General features: G+C 43.7%; 1 protein-coding gene across 1 annotated transcript in view; it reads right to left on the minus strand.

Annotated features, from left to right (window-relative positions):
• The window catches only part of brm (ATP-dependent helicase brm), a 243139-nt gene that overhangs the window by 214302 nt on the left and 10993 nt on the right, over nucleotides 1-17844 (minus strand). The window contains exon 2 of the mRNA XM_080272398.1: nucleotides 9312-10408. Coding sequence (XP_080128524.1) covers nucleotides 9312-10404 — 1093 coding nt within the window. The 5' untranslated portion in view covers nucleotides 10405-10408. The remainder of the gene's footprint in view (nucleotides 1-9311; nucleotides 10409-17844) is intronic.

The raw sequence follows: 17844 nt of genomic DNA on the forward strand, positions 1-17844 counted from the left end.
TCTACAGCTGTAAGGCCATTTAGATTGGCTTTAAACTTGCTACTAGGCTCATTTGGGTGGGTTTTGGACTTCGTTTGGGGGGAAACCCAAGGCTGAAAAACACATCCCATTACTTTACATGTTAACTCTACGTCGATATACGATACCCCGCCTAACGATAGGTTTTTACCTGCAAATCAACCTCAAAACAAAATTTATCTGAAATATAATCAAAATCAGTTAAAAAAAACACATCGGATAACCGGGGACCGGCCATCGATAGGTGGGGAAGGGTGTTAATTTTTTCGTATCATTAAGACAGATATACGTGGCGAGTGATGAGAAGGGTGGGTGGTGGACTGAATGAAAGGAAGGCAATGACTGATTATGTGTGTGTGTGGATGAAAGGATGAGGTGTGTAATTGATGCAAGAGTATATAGAGGCTGGAGGAGTGGACTTTCTGATCACCACTTGATGGTGGTCAGAATCAAGGTCTAAATGAAATGGAGAAATAGAAGAAGGGAAGGACAGGAGGAAGCAATTCATACAAAGAGGGTGCAAAGACTAAAAGAGGATGGAAAAAAGGCAGAATATAAAAGGGAAGTGGAGGAGTGATTGGGAGGACCTCAGGCCTGGAATGATTATTGCTTCCATGGCCGGAAGCCATCTGAGTGTGCCTTTATTATTTTTTTTTTTTTTTAATAACAGAACAGAGGAAGGAAAAACAAATGAATAAAAAAAAAATAATCCATACACCAGATTACTGGCGTCCTCGGTTCATAAAATATCTATAACTGTTAGACTTGAACAGTTGTAGGTTGAAGTTTGGAGGGAGACAACTCTGGGGAAGCGAGTTCCAGAGAGATGCAGTTCGGGGAATAAAAGAATTCTGATAGGCAGAAGTTCTGCAATATGGCTGAGTGACATGCCAGTCATGTGCGCTACCAGATGCCTGTGTAGCACGAGGGAAGGCATGGAGAGGTGGCACCATGGAAGCAACTTCGTCTGAGCATTTACCATAAAAATATCTGTAAAATAATGCAAGGGAGGCAACATTCCTTCTTACTTGTATGGGAGGTAGTTTATTTGTAATGGCAGGGTTGTTAATAATTCTAACAGCTTTGTTCTGAATTTTGTCTAGTTGTTTTAACCCCTAACCGCCGGCTGACGTGTGTAGCAGTCACAATTTTGGACGCGGAGCAACGCCGGTTGACGTGTATAGCCCCAGGGGTCTTCCCAATACACTTTGAACTTTAACCTATCCTTACTCATCAACGGGACCACCTAGAGACGTGGGGATACTTTCATTTGAAAGAGAAAGAGTTGGTGATTCTTATGTATCTTTATTTTTTTCTCTAGCTGTTATAGTTTGGCAGATATTAGGGTTTAAAGTAGGGGTATTTTTTTCTGTCACGGATATCCCCCGTAAGGAGGAGCGTGCAACATCGGAAAACCCCTGGCGTGTAGGGGTTAATGCAACCTCTCCACATCCATTCCACAAGGGGGAGCAATATTCAAGCTGAGAGCGCACATGACTCTTATAAATATATAGCCAACTGCTCGTCAGTGAAGAGGATACGGACTCTGTACAATAATCCAAGTTTCTTTGAGGCAGCTTTAGCAAGTGATCTAACATGAAAGGTCCAGCTGAGGGCACTGTTAAGTGAGACACCGAGAATTTCAATACTTTTGGAGATGGGAATATTAGTACCACTGAAGGTAATATACGAATCTGGCAATATCTCTATACTGTATTAGCAAATTGTATATACTTAGTTTTACTAGCATTAAATGAGACAAGGATGTTTTGTCCCCATTCACTGATCATAGATAGGTCTTGATTTATGGAGATGGGTGTACTGAGTTGAGAGGTAGAGATATTAGACTTTGTAAATGGGTGTCTGAGTGTGAATGAACAATGGAGTGTTGAGTCATCTGCATATGAGTGGATGAGATTGTAGGTGACAGATAAGAGATCATTAATATGAACCAGGAACAAGGTTGGTGCCAGAACTGATCCCTGTGGCATGCCGGCGTTGACTGAGTGGAAATTGGAATATACATCATCTACTTTTACTCTTATTTTTCAGTCACTGAGCTATGAGGAAATCAAAGGAACAAAAGACGTTAGTCCATAGGAAGGGAGTTTGGATAGCAGGGAACGGTGCCACACTCTGTCGAAAGCTTTAGAAATATCAAGGGGTACTCCATGAGTTTCTCCATGTAAGTCAATTGATTGATGGATGGTATGAGTTAGGAGATTGAGTATGTCAATGGTGGATCTTTCGTGGCGAAAACCATATTGTCTATCACTAATTAAGTTGTTGGATTGAAGATGTTTAACAATGTGCTTATTAAAGTTTCAAATACCTTACCAAGGGAAGATGTGACAGCTATTGGTTTGTAATCAGAGGGGTCAGAGAAACTTCCTTTCCTCGGAACTGGGTGGATATTGGCTTCTTTCCATGAATTTGGGAATGAAGAAGTACGTATGCATAGTCTGAATAATTTAGCTAGAATGGAGGCAAATTCTAGGGAACACTTTTTCAAAACAATTGGCGGAATTTCATCTGGGTCTGGAGTATTGTCGGTAGGTAAATTGTCTAGGATGGATTTTACTTATCTTGTCTGTATTTTAAGTGAAACAATTTCGGGAGAGTCAAGTTCTAGTACTGGGACATTCTGGCTGGTATCGTCTATGGTAGAATTTCTGGCAAATGTACTGGCAAAAATATCTGTTTTCCCACATGGGTAACTTGTAATGTTGCCATCTGAAGATTTTAGTGAGGGAATGGATGATGACTTGTTGAAGTTATTATTAAAAGAATTAAAGAGTTGACCAGAATATTCTATTGTCATTAGAGTTGTTAAGTAGTTTTGATGCTTGCTTTTGAAGAAAGTTTGATTTAGCTAGATTTATTACAGCTTTTGCATGATTCCATGCAACTTTAAACTGAGAGAGTGATTCACATGTTTTCGCACATTATGGAGGTTATTCTCTCGGGCATGGAAGCATACATTCCTATCACATTTCCTCTGACTAATGCAAGAAAGCCTTGGTTTAATCACGCTTGCTCTAATGCTGTTCACAACAAGGAGAGGGCATATAAAAGGCACTGGAGCCAACCCACCCTTGAATCACATCTTTTATACGTTTCTGCCCGTAATCATGCTGTCTGTTCTTCGCTCTGCTAAAAATATTTTCATCCGTACTAAATGCTCTCAACTCTGTAACTCGAATTCTTCCCACTCCTTCTAGCACCTTGTCAAAAACCTTTCTACCAACTTTATCTCATCATCTTTCCCTCCTCTTTTCTACTCTGATGGCTCTGTAGCTATTTTTTCTACAGATAAAACATATCTCTTCGCTCAGACTTTCTCCTCCAATTCCACCTTAGAGAATTCCAGTGCTGTTCCTCCATCCCCTCCCCCCTCTGACTTCCTCATGGCTGACATTAAAATTTCTTCAGCTGATGTATTTTCTGCCGTCACAGGCCTCAATATTAATAAGGAATATGAGCCTGATGGAGTCCCTCCTATTGTTCTCAAGAACTGTGCTTACACCCTGCCTAGTCAAACTCTTTTGCCTTTGTCTATCAACTTATACCTTTCCTTCTTGCTGGAAGTTTGCTCTCATTCAGCCAGTCCCAAAGAAAGGTGACCATTCAAAACCCTCTGACTATCATCCAACTGATTTAACATCCTGTACCGGTATCTCAAAAGTTTTCGAGTCAATTCTTAATAGAAAAATTTTAAAGCATCTTTCCTATCACAACCTTCTTTCTGATCGTCAGTATGGGTTCCGTCAGGGACGCTCCACTGGCGATCTTCTCACCTACCTTTCAGACTCCTGGTCATCCTCCTTTCAGGACTTTGGCAAAAGCTTTGCCATTGCACTTGACATCTCAAAGGTTTTTGATCGAGTCTGGTATAAATCTTTAATTTCTAAACTGCCCTCTTATGGTTTCCATCCTTCTATCTGTGCCTTCATGTCCAGCTTCCTTTCTGGTCATTCTATAGCCACTGTTGTAGACGGCCATCATTCTTCTCCTTGATCTATCAACAGTGGTGTTCCTCAGGGCTCTGTCCTATCATCAACTCTCTTCCATTTATTCATCAATGACCTTCTAAGCTGTACATCAAACCCTATCCACTCATACGCTGATGACTCAACCCGTCACCTTTCCATTCGGTTCCCGCAATGTCCAGCTCAGCAGTTACTTCAACAAACAAAGGATGAGGGTATTGCACACCTAATGTCTCACTTGGCTCATATCTCTGACTGGGGTAAAGATAATCTTGTTTTTAATGCATCAAAGACTCAGTTTTTACACCTATCAACCCAACAAAATCTTCCACAGGAATACCCACTAACATCTGATAATATTCAGCTTAATCCTGCATCATCCTTGAACATGCTTGGGGTTTCATTTACTCAGGACTTATCTTGGAAAGATCATATTACATCTGTAAAATCTGCTTCAAAGAGATTAGGTGTGCTAAGCTGACTCCATTCCTTCTTTACCCCTGCACAATTATTGACTCTTTACAGAGGTTTTATTTGCCCCTGTGTGGAGTACAACTCTCATGTGTGGGGAGGCTCCCCACATGCAGCTCTTCTCAATAGGGTGGAGTCAAAGGCTTTTCGTCTCATTAACTCTCCTCCTCTTACTGACTCCCTTCAACCTCTGTCTCTTCGCCGCACTGTTGCATCTTTATCTCTTTTCTATTGCTGCTTCAATGATCACTGCTCCTCTGAACTTTATGCATGCATTCCTCCACCTCTATGATGGGAGCATAGCAACCGTCTAGCAGCAAACTCTCATCCCTTTTCTGTCCAACTCTCTCATGCAAGAGTTTACTGTTACTCCCAGTCCTTCTTTTATGCAACAGGTCAACTCTGAAACTGTCTCCCTCTGTCTGTATTTCCTGCTTCCTATGATCTTCAGTCTTTCAAATGCACTGTGTCCAGGCATCTCGAAATGATCAGATCTGCATTTGACTCTCTCTTGTATTTTGTTTTTCTCTTGCAGGGAACAATAATTGCAGGCCCTTGGCCTTTGGTTCCTTCTTCCTCACATAAAAAAAATATATATATGGACTGGAGCAGATGGGGGACGTGGAAGGTGTGTGCAAGATATTCACAGAAGAAATCTGTGCAGCATGTGAGATGGTGTGTGGGGTGAACAGAAGTTGAAAGGGGGTACAGGGAACAGCATGGTGGAATGAAGAGATGAGAGAGGCTGTGGCACAAAAGAAGAAAGCATATAGTAAGTGGATGAGAAACAGGGGTGTGGAAGAAGTTGAGAGATGGAAGGGAGAGTTACATGTAAAGGGGAAGAGAGAGGTTAAAAGATTAGTAAGAGAATGAGGAGATTGGATGAGGAATTTGGAAGGAACTTGAGTGTAAAGTGGATGGAAAGTAAGAAAATGTTCTGGAAAGAGGTAAAGAGAGTTAGACATGATGCCAAAGAAGTCAGATGGAGAGTGAAAGACAATAATGGTAGATTACTAGTGGAGAAGGGAGAAAAAGTGACCAGATGGAGAGAACACTTTAAGGAACTGTTGAACATAGAGATTGAAAGTAATGCAATTATAAGTGGCTGGGGAATGGTTGGGAGCAGGAGGGATGTGAGAAGAGAGGAAGAAACCAGTAGGATGGAAGAAGTGGAAGCAATGAAGAAAGTTAAAATGGGGAAAGCCACAGGAACTAATGAAATAATGTGGTGAAATGCTGAAGAATGGGGAAAATATAGTAGTAGAATGGATGTGGAAGATATTCTGATTGGCCTGGAAGGAAGGTTGAGTCCCACAGGAATGTAAGTCAGGTATAATTATTTCCTTGTACAAAACATGGGGAATATGAAGTGTGTGGTAATCATACAGGCATTTGTCTTCTTAGTGCAACAGGACAAGTAGATGGTAGGATACTTATTGACAGAGTTAGGGACATAATAGAGGAATAAGTTGGAGAAGAACAGGGAGGTATTAGGATGAGAAGAGGTTGTTTAGATCAGATATTCATTCTCAGATCTCTAGTGGAAGTTTCTAGAGAAGGGAAGGAAGTTGTATGCGGCCTCCATGGATTTGAAGAAAGCATATGACAGGGCGGATAGACAAGGACTGTGGAAAGTATTAAGAATATATGGAGTAGATGGGAAGTTGCTGAAGGCCGTGAAGAGTATGTATGAGAGTGCTACAGCTGCAGGGTGTGTAGATAGTGAACTGAAGAATTTTTCTATTTGAAGGTTGGATTGAAACAAGGATGTCATGTTTCCATGGCTGTTCAATCTGTATATGGATGGGGTTAAAAAAGAGATACAAGGTAGTATAGTGGATGTTGGAGCAGCCCTAGTGAGAAAGGGCAGTGTTTGGAAACTCTATCTGCCGTTGTTTGCAGATGATGCTGTGTTGACAAGTGAAGACGAAGGGGAGCTGCAAGGCTTGGTGAATGAGTTTGGGAGAGTGTGTAAGAAACAGAATCTTAAGGTGAATGTAGGGAGGAGTAAAGTTATGGTCTTTGAGAAAAGTGAAGTCAGTGAATGTACAGTAAGGTTGGATGAGGAGGAAATGGAAAATGTGAGTATGTTTAAGTACTCAGGTAGTGTGATAAGTAAGGATGGAAGTTTTGAGGATGAAGTGCTTAAAAGGGTACAAAAGGGAAGAAAGGCTGCTGGTTCCCTGAAAGCAGTGATAAGAAACAGGGAAGTGAGCATGGAAGTGAAAAAGCTACTACATGACAGTATTGTGATACTCCTTTCGGGACTTTGGCGAAAGCTCTGCCATTGCACTTGACATCTCAAAGGCTTTCGATCGAGTCTGGCATAAATCTTTAATTTCTAAACTGTCCTCTTACGGTTTCTATCCTTCTATCTGTGCCTTCATCTCTAGCTTCCTTTCTGGTCGTTCTATAGCCGCTGTTGTAGACGGCTATCGTTCTTCTCGTAGATCTATTAACAGTGGTGTTCCTCAGGGCTCTGTCCTATCACCAACTCTCTTCCTTTTATTCATCAATGACCTAAGCTGTACATCTAACGCTATCCACTCATACGCTGATGACTCCACCCTTCACCTTTCCATTCAATCCCACAACGTCCATCTCAGCAGCTACTTCAACAGGCAAGGGATGAGGCTATGGCACACCTAATGTCTGACTTGGCTCATATCTCTGACTGGGGTAAAAATAATCTGGTTGTTTTTAATGCAACAAAGACTCAATTTTTGCACCTATCAACCCGACAAAATCTTCCACAGGTATACCCACTTATGTTTAATAATACTCAACTTAATCCTGCATCATCGTTGAACATGCTTGGGGTTTCATTTGCTCGGGACTTGTCTTGGAAAGATCATATTACATCTCTTGTAAAATCTGCTTCCAAGCAATTGGGTGTGCTAAGCCGACTCCGTTCCTTCTTTGCCCCTTGCACAGTTGATGACTCTATACAGGGGTTTTATCCACCCCTGTGTGGAGTACAACTCTCATGTGTGGGGAGGCTCCCCACATACAGCTCTTCTCAATAGGGTGGAGTCAAAGGCTTTTCGTCTCATTAACTCTCCCCCTCTTACTGACTCCCTTCAACCTCTGTCTCTTCGCCGCAATGTTGCATCTTTATCTCTTTTCCATCGCTACTTCAATGGTCACTGTTCCTCTGAACTGTCTGCATGCATTCCTCCACTTATACGACGGGCGCGTAGCACCCGTCTAGCAGCAAACTCTCACCCTTTTTCTGTTCTAATGCAAGAGTTAATCGTTTCTCCCAGTCCTTCATTTATGCAACAGGTCAACTCTGGAACTGTCTCCCTCTGTCTGTATTTCCTGCTTCCTATGATCTCCAGTCTTTGAAACACAGTGTGTCAAGGCATCTCGAAATGAATGGATCTTGAATTTGGCTCTCTCTTGTATTTTGTTTTTCTCTTGGAAAGTACAGTTTTGCAGGCTCATTGCCTTTGGTTCCTTCTTCCTCACATATATATATATATATATATATATATATATATATATATATATATATATATACTGTATATAAATAATAATGAATGAAAGTGAAGCTTGGACCTTGTTGGAGAGACACAAGTCAAGAGTGACAGCAGTGGAAATGAGTTATTTGAGAGGAGCATGTTAATGTAAACAAAAGTAAAGTTATGGTGTTTGCGAGGAATGAAGTCACAGAGTGTGCAGTGAGGCTGGATGGTGAGGATATGGAGAATGTGGGTGCATTCAAGTACTTGGGCAGTGTAATGAGTAAGGATGGAACTTTGGGGGATGAAGTGCGTGAAAGGGTACAGCAGGGAAGGAAGGTCGTTGGTACACTGAAAGCAGTGATAAGAAATAGGGAGGTGAGTATGGAAGTTAAGAAGTCACTGCATGATAGTATTGTGATCCCTACCCTGATGTATGGAAGCGAGGCATGGACCTTGCAAGAGGGGAACAAGTCAAGAGTGAGAGCAGTGGAAATGAGTTACTTGAGAGGAGCATGTGGAGTGACGTGGAGGGACAGGTTGACGAATGAAGAAGTGAAGGAACGCTGTGGGGTGGATGTGGATGTGGTTGAGAAGATTAGGAGAAATACACTGAGGTGGTTTGGACATGTGGAGAGAATGGAGAATGAAAGACTGACTAAGAGGGTGTATGTAGGTGAGGTGGAGGGAGGGAGAGGGAGAGGTAGACCGAGGATGAGGTGGAGGGATGGAGTTGAGAGGTATATGAGGGAGGGGGGGGGTGAGTTGGGGGGAGGGTAGTCGAATGGTGGGTGACAGAGCGACTTGGAGGCGTTTTGTCTGCGGCCACCCTTTGCGGGATTGGGGCGTCGGGCTATAGATAGATAGATAGATAGATGTAGAGTCACATGGAGACAGACTGACAAATGAGGAAGTGAAGGAGCATTGTGGTGTGGATGTGGATGTGATAGGAAGCATTAGGAGAAACATACTGAAGTGGTTTGGCCATATGGAGAGGATGGAGAGTGAAAGACTGACTAAGAGAGTGTATGTAAGTGAGGTGGAGGGGAGGAGGGGGAAGGTGAGGCCAAGGATGAGATGGAGGGATGGAGTGGAGAGGTATATGAGAGAGGGGGGTGTGAGCTGGAAGCAGGGTAATGAAATGGCGGGGGACAGGGTGACATGGAGGCGATTTGTTTGTGGCCACCCCTTACAGGATTGAGGCATCTGGCAATAGAAACAGGTAGATAAACAGACTAAGGCAGGGTATCGAATAGCTATGGATCATATAGCGGAGTAGACCTGTACTTTACACAGCCTATATTATCTTTACCCAAAGTTAATATTAATGATATGCAGTACAGTATTACAAAAACTTGGAAATGCCTACCTGGGTGTCTTGGGTATTGCATACCAGGGGGTCCTGGAGGACCAGCACCTGGAGGTCCAGTGGGAGGTCCAGCTGGAGTGCCAGCTGGAGGACCAGATGGGGGACCAGTTGGGGGTCCAGATGGGGGACCTGTTGGAGGTCCACTTGGGGGGCATGCTGGTGGCCCAGAATTAGGACCCTGAGGCCCAGGTAACCCAGGAGCTATCCCCCTGTTGGGGTCTTGCTCTGACCGACGGCCCTGAGCCAGGGCAGTCACATGGCTTGGAACAGGCTGGTTGCGAGCAATGCATCGGTATGCCATTATCTGTGCTCTCAGCTGCTGTATTTGTGAAGGATTAAGTAATCCTGGCCTTTGGCCATCTGGTCCTGGAGTTCCAGGAGGACCATAAGCAGGTCCGCCTGGGGGACCAGTTGGAGTTGCACCACTGGCATTAGAACTGCTGCCAGGAGGAGGTGGCCCCATGTTCATGTTGCCATACTTGGCCCGCATATTTACTAGGTCAGTATACCGGGGATCATTTTGCATACCTTTGTCCTCCATAGTATTAATTGCCTTCTGTAATGCATTCAGATTTTCTTGCTGAAAACTACCACCACTAGGACTGGGTCCATTGGGGCCACCCGCTCCACTTGATGGTGGAAGACCACTGCTGTTGGGAGGAGGTAGTCCACTTCCTGGAGGACCACCTGGTGGACCTTGAGGAGGATGGTGGCTGCTGGGTGCCATGGAAGGCCCCTGTTGGGGCTGAGGAGGCTGTGGCTGGTAGTTGTTAAGATATGAGCCAGGTGGCTGCTGCCACCCCTGGGTTCCTTGTGGTCCCTGAGGATAGGAATGATGAGGACTTGGGCCTCCCTGAGGTGACATGCCAGGCCCAGGTGGTGGCCCCTGTTGTGCAGGAGGCACTCCAGGGCCCGGAGACATTACAGGGGGGCCCATGGGTGATGGTGCTTGAGGTGGTCCCATGGGTGAAGGTGCCTGAGGTGGTCCAACAGCAGGTGAAGTGGCCTGGGGTGGGGGCATTGGTGAAAGAGCCTGCTGAGGGGGACCCATGGGGGAAGCAGCACTCCCTGGGCTTGGACTTGGGGCAGACATCTTCCTGAAACATATAATAAATTAAATGCCTTAGTGAAAGCTTTAGAACTGTGCTTACACTACATATTTTCAACTGCAAATTATTAATGACCCACTCTAGGAATAAGGTAGGCATGAAGTCTACACCAGGCTTATCAGTACAGTACTGTATCTATTGTAAATAACTGTGGGAGTGACACTAAAAAAAATGTACTGTAGGTACAACAGAGTTCAAATAACCTAGGTAAAAAATGATTATTAAGTATACTGTACAGTAGTACTGCAACTAGTAGAAAGACATGAGATAAATTATGAACTGAACTGAACTGACTGGAAAAATATGTGAAGAGAAACTGAAGCATAAAATATAGTGCTGTAGGTCAGCAAGCAAAATCTGATTAATACTGGTATCAGTATCGGAAGGGAATAATTATCCGATAATCAGAATTGCACTGAAACTGGCTGAGTAACGATGAAAAATATGGTAAATGTTTATTTTACCCAACGACTCCAGATTCTTAAAAGTCTTCTAGCACTTCTTTCTTTACCTTCTTAGGTGTGAACTAAGGCTGGGATGATGATTATTTTCCATATATACACCCATATCCCACATTTTATTCACTGTCTTAAATAGTACAATATTTACACCGATAGTGTAGTATCACTGTGCTGAGAAAGTACCTCAAAACAAAAACAGCACAGTAATTTCCCAACTATCCATCGTTGCAATATCCAGCCCAACGCAATATCTGGCACATTTTGCTCATTTCTATTAAAATATCCAGGAAAATTAGGCAATATCTGGCTAAGAAACAGGAAGCAATCAACATTACTGCACCATTTTCGGTGGTGATGTGTAACATCTGGACCATAAACAGGACCTATTCAGCTCGTGGGCAGACCTCACAACATGCCAGCCAAACACAAAGCATAGAAGGAGCGGCTCACCCAATGCACCAAGCCTACCATTGCTGTCTCATTTTCTCATGTGGATGACGAACAGTGAGAACACATTTGTGCATTGTGCATTAGTGACCCACATGGTGGCTACCCCACAATGTTGTGAATAAGTCTGTGCCCCCCACCCCCTTGCCTCGCTCACTGCTGTAGTGATAGGGGCCAAGCTGGTGGAGATGGAGTAATCTCTGGGGGAGCCATTCACCACTAGATCACATGGGATTAAGTGCACTATACTGCACAGTGTACTGCTATACCCTCCACTGATGCCAACACTAGGTGACTACAGTATCATTTTGTTTTGCTTTAAAAGGCTTCGACATGCTTGCATGCGTCAGCCTTGGTCACCTAATGGCAGCTCTCCATGGTGCTCAATCTACGGCAGCTTCTCCATTCACTCCCATATCCGAGGTTACACTCAATGACCTCGTCCCAGTTCTTTTTCGGTCTGCTGCTCTGTAATAAGTTTGCCTTTCGTTCCATTTTGTGCATGAAAGGCCACTGAAACACCATCGCCAAATAACAGTGTAAGTGCATAACAAATACTGTTGGGAAATGTGCAAAACTACTGGGTAAGTGAAATGATAACTTTTTTGTGTGTGGAAAACTGAACCTTGTGACCTGGAAATCATGTCTACTGTGTGTACACAGCCTCCCAGAGTCAGCTGGTAATGATGCCTCCCAGTAACCTCGTAATGGTGCCTCCCAGTCAGCTGACTGAGCCAAGATGGTCACCTTGTGTTTACATTCACTGTGTTTGCCTTAAGTTCTATTTTCTGCACGAAAGGCCACTGAAACACGAATGCTACTGCCAGACAAAAGTGTAAGTGTGTAACAAATACAGCAGTGCAGCGTGCGATAGTAAGTGAGAATTTTTTGTACCGTAGGTGAAATACTGAGACAGCTTGTGACTTGGAACTCATGTCTACCATGCATACAGTCTTCCAGTCAGATGACTGAACCAAGATGGCTCCCTAGTGTTTACAACCACTGTGACTGTCTGCCTTTCATTCCATTTTGTGCATGAAAGCCACTGAAACACCACTGCTATCACCAAATAAGGGTAAGTGCATAACGAACAGCGCAGCGCGCAATATTATGTGAAGTCATAACTTTATGTGTGTAAAATACGGAAACTTGTAACTTAGAAACTGTCCCGTATGGATGCTATGGTTGCTACCCCTAATAGAAAGCGTAGTGCTACAGACAGTTGTCAAGAGATACATACATACATACTGGTACATATATATACCGGTATATAAATATACAGGGTGTAACGCGACGTATGACAAAAACTTACACCAATGATCTATCATGTAATTTTGAGTACATTTTGTTCTATAAACATATGCTCTCTGCGACCCCAGTTCAGTACCCAGCATTCTGCAGTTTTGTGTAAAAGCTTCGTCTCTGGCATGTGCCATTGGGTGAGAGCTTGGCAGGGCGACGGAGACGAGTATTATTAGGTTATACTGTACTATACATGAAAATCCCATATCCTATCAGTACACAAGAGTTTTAAGAAGAAACTTTACGTAGTCTATTGATTCTTTAACATCAAGCATTCACGCAATTCTTTTGCACAAATCGACTGTAATTAAGGATTAAATTCGAATTTTATGGTTTGCAAGGGAGTAGAGAGGAAGGACAGGCTGGTGTGTTGTTGCCAGTTATGTAATATTTGGTTTGTAGGATGCTGCTACCAGCATTATCATAACACCCACAGCTCATTCAGTTAAAAAACGTTATTCTAAAGGGAGATTAGCCTCACTTTAAGTCAGGAAGAATATTATTTATCACAATTTTTCTGCTGCAAGTAAACGTGGCGCCCTTGGGGCCACCTGTGTTCCTCTCTGCAGCACTGGGATTACCATCGCAGAACCCGTAAAAAAAATACACGATATCTGCATATTCTTCATTGCTGTACGTACGTAGCATGCTGTTTCATGAACATGTGAAGCTGAACCCGGTGAACAACAGAACGCGGAGAACAATAACGCGGAGAACAGTAATTGAAGCGTGTGCCTCCCTTGCAAACGTTCCCGTTCAAATGACAGTGGACGCAGGGTTGCCAAGTCCTTATCAATCTCGCTAGTTTAGTCCTGAAAACTTGCTAGAATGTCGCTAGATAATAAACACTGCAAAACATCGCTAGAAAGTACGATAAAATCTTTAGAATATCACCTAAAAATGGCAAAAATATCCAGAATGTAGCTAGATATCATGTTACCAGATGTTAGTGCTGCAAGTAGAAGCACAAAATAGGTTTAGTTGCATAGGCGTTACACTGGCAATCCTGTATCACTGTTCTTACGTCTTCATATGAAAAAAATAGTGCCACGTTTACTTGCAGCAGAAAAATTGTAATGAATAATAATATTACTCCTGATTTAAAGTGAGGCTAGTCACTCAGTACAGTAATGTTCTTTCACTAAATGAGCTCTGGGTGTTATGATAATGCTGGTAGCACATCCTACAAACCAAATATGACATAACTGGCAACAACACACCACCCTGTCCTCCCTCCCTCCCTTCTCCATTGCAAGCCATAAAATTCGAATTTAATCCTTAATTACAGTCGATTTGTGCAAAAGAATTGCATGAATGCATGACTTGATGTTAAAGAATCAATAGACTACGTAAAGTTTCTTCTTAAAACTCGTGTGTACTGATAGGATATGGGATTTTCATGTATAGTACAGTATAAGCCAATAATACTCGTCTCCCGTCGCCCTGCCAAGCTCTCACCCAATGGCACATGCAAGAGACGAAGCTTTTACACAAAACTGCAGAATGCTGGGTACTGAACTGGGGTCGCAGAGAGCATATGTTTATAGAACAAAATATACTCAAATTTACATGATAGATCATTGGTGTAAGTTTTTGTTATACGTCGCGTTACACCCTGTATAAACATATACATATATATACAGGAAACTCGCACAGAACACGATCTCCTGGAACGCGCTCGCAATTATACACGGTAAGGGCTTTAAAGAACCATTATGAAAACTACAAATTAACACAGGAGAGGCCTTTGAAAGATCAAATCCTCGAACGTCACCGCAGCGCGCGGTTTGTTTTGATTACCTGATGATCTAGGCGGGAAATTATTCAGTGAGTGAGACATACCCGAGTACAGTAGCACAGTATTTGTAAGTTAAATATTTACAGTATTGCACTGTTCTGGTAAGTTTATGTACAACTTAAAGTACTATTAAATAACGTTAAAGCAAGAAATAAAGTCTTATAACCAGTTTACCTGATAGGCGTCAGAATATTGCCTTTTTTATTTGTTCGTTTTTTCCACAGTACTATACAGTATTTGTAAGTTAAATATTTACTGTTCTCGTATGTACTGTACTTGTAAGCACTTAAATAAAGTTAAATCATTAAATAAAGCCTTGTAACCAGTTAACCCGAATTATATGATTACCCATGATCGGCGTCGGAATATTGCCTTTATTGTTTGTTCGTTAAACTCTTACTGTACTGCTTTTCTACAGTACTGTATTTGTAAGTTAAATATTTACTGTTCTGGTATGTACTTGTAAGCAATTAAAGCATTAAATAAAGCCTTGTAACCAGTTAACCTGATTTATATGATTACCCATGATCGGCGTTGGAATATTGCCTTTTTTGTTTGTTCATTAAAGACTTACTGTACAGCTTCTCCACAGTACTGCATTTCTAAGTTAAATATGTACTGTTCTGGTATGTACTTGTAAGTTAATGCACTCAAAAAAGATAAAGCATTAAATAAAGCTAGTTAACCTGATTTATATGAATACCTATGATCGGCGTCGGAATGTTTCCTTGTGTTTACGTACAGTATTTCTGTGTTGAAGTTTTGCTGTGGAGCACTGTATTTGTGAGATGTAACATTAAATAAACCTTCTAACCACTTAAAGTGCATTCTAGTGATTACCAGTGACATATAACAGCAAAACAACACATTTGGGGGGTCTAGGGAGCAAAATACAGAGTAGTTTAAATATACGTGATTTCGCATCTAACACGGCACGGTAGGAACAAAACCCACGTGTTCCATGCGAGTTTCCTGTATATATATATTGTATACATACATACATACAGCAAATATATATATATATATATATATATATATATATATATATATAACCACTCTAATATCCGGATGCCCAATATCCGAACATCCCCACTACCCGGACATAATCGTCCCGGAATCCAATATTCCCAAAATGGTCCGGAAACCCCCCCCCTCAAAAAAAAAAAAAAAAAACGAATTTTTTTCGGCCCGTAATTTGAACTTGCCGTGCGCGGCGCGGGACTTCTTTGTTGTGGTGTGTCATTCCTCCGACGTCCAATAGAGCGCCCCTGCATCCTCCCAACTTTCCGCCTGTCTCTTGCCGCGAGTGCACGCTCGTCGTTCTGGCTGCCCACGTGATCGCTTTTGTGGTGGTGCCTTACCTGCTGCAGGCATTCCTACTGCTCTCAGGCCTCCTCTTAGTGTGTGTGATGATGGCCCCACCACCTGAGGAAAGGAAGAAAGTGGTGTTGACTCTGGAGAAGAAACGGGAGATATTGGAGAAAGTAGATGCGGGGTGGTCTTCTTCCCGCATTCTCCGCAAGTTTAACCTGGCCCAGTCTACTTTGTTCGATAATAAGAGATCCCGAGACAAACTCATGCAGTACGCGGCTGACTTCTCGTCGAGAAGCAAACGCAACGTGGAAAGGAAGGTTATGTTTACCCCCAAGTTTGCAGAAATCGACTGATCCACGTTGATTTGGTACAACAACGTGCTGCTGGTGTGATGGTACGTGGAACGGAGCTGAAGGCTGCTGCTGAGACGTTCGCCAGGCTTCACGACGCCCTAGACTTCAAGGCATCCGAGGGTTGGCTCTTTGCGTTCAAGTTACGGCATGGCCTTACCAACCGTAAAGTACATGGCGAAGCATTGGACGCTAACGAGGATGGAGTTGACGAGTTTCGGCACAAGGTGAAGGGCTTGATCGACAGGGAGGGTCTCACTCTTGGTCAAGTCTACAACGCAGACGAAACTGGCCTATTCTATCGGTCGCTGCCAACGAACACTCTAGCCGAGGAGACGGAGAAGCGTGTACCTGGCCGCAAGCTCTCCAAGGAACGGATATCTGCTTTGTGTTGTGCCAATGCTAACGGCATGCACCGGCTTAAGCCCGTTGTTGTTGGCTATGCAAAGCAGCCTCGGTGTCTTCGTGGGGTGATGGATGTCCTTCCTGTCATCTGGTACCATTCTTTGAAGGCATGGTTTACAACCCAGATCTTCAAAGACTGGTTCCACCACCACTTCGTCAAGGAGGTCATCAATTACCAGACGAAGACACTGGGCATCCCACGCGACCAGGTAAAGGCCCTCCTTCTTCTCGACAATGTACCTGCCCACCCGTGCGACAAGGACTTGGTGGCTGAGAATGGCCGCATTAGGTGCATGTTTCTGCCACCTAGTACGACTGCTCTCATCCAACCAAAGGACCAAGGAGTGATCGTGGCAACGAAGCGCCTATACTGCCGGAAGTTCCTGGACGAGGTGATGGTTGTTCTCGAGGACAAGGACGAGCGCAGGGAGGGACTGGACACGTGAGGCCAGCGGACTTTGGAAAACCTTCGCCGCTACAACATCAAGTCTGCAATCTACAACTGGGCCAGTGCATGGAAGGAAGTCCCTGTCAAGACTAGAAAATGGCTGGTTTCGTCTGCTTCTCAGAACGGATGTGGAGTATGATTTTCTAGGGTTTGACGTGGATGACTTCCATGCACGGCTACGTACGCATGGCGACAATGTTGATGTGGACGATGTGCGTGAGTGGTTGGATGACGATGAGGGCGATCCTGGGTATCAGACATTGTCTGATATCGAGATTGCGTCTTCAGTTGCAGGTGTCAGTACCGAGCTTGAAGATTCCGACGAGGACGGCAACGATGATGCGGACTCCTCTCAGCATGACACTACTCCAGCCATCCCCATGCTGAGCACACTCTGGGAACACCTAGAGTTCGTTCTTGACTACCTGGAACACCCGGACTGCGACAGGGAGATGGGGTCCTTGGGACTTGTGGAGGAAGTGCGTGCTTTCAGGCAGCGCATCATCAATCGTCAGAATCGTCGTTCCTTTTGTCAATCAACGATTGACAGCTTTTTCAGGTTCGTGACCCCCGCTGTGCCCAGCCCTGGCTCCATTCCGTTGCCTCCCCAAGACAGGCCCTCATGCTCCTAGCCACAGCCCAGCAAATCAGCAATGGTGGAGTCACTGCTCGATGTGAGTTTGTGTCTGTCTTCAGAGTCGTCTGCAGTGGGTACGCCATCACCACGACCCAGCGACGCACCCCTAGGTCACCTGCCAGTGATACTCTCGGACTCAGACAGTGATTAAACAGCAAGAACTTCTCCACTAGACCACACGGGGATTTACAGTGTTGTGCAGTGAAAAAAACAGTGTGTTGTGTTAAGGATTTAGAGTTGTGAGTGAAAAGACTAATTTGGA

The sequence above is a fragment of the Coenobita brevimanus genome, chromosome 50 (assembly GCF_032717465.1).
Source record: "Coenobita brevimanus isolate Jiangsu-jjx chromosome 50, ASM3271746v2, whole genome shotgun sequence".
Lineage (NCBI taxonomy): Eukaryota > Metazoa > Arthropoda > Malacostraca > Decapoda > Coenobitidae > Coenobita > Coenobita brevimanus.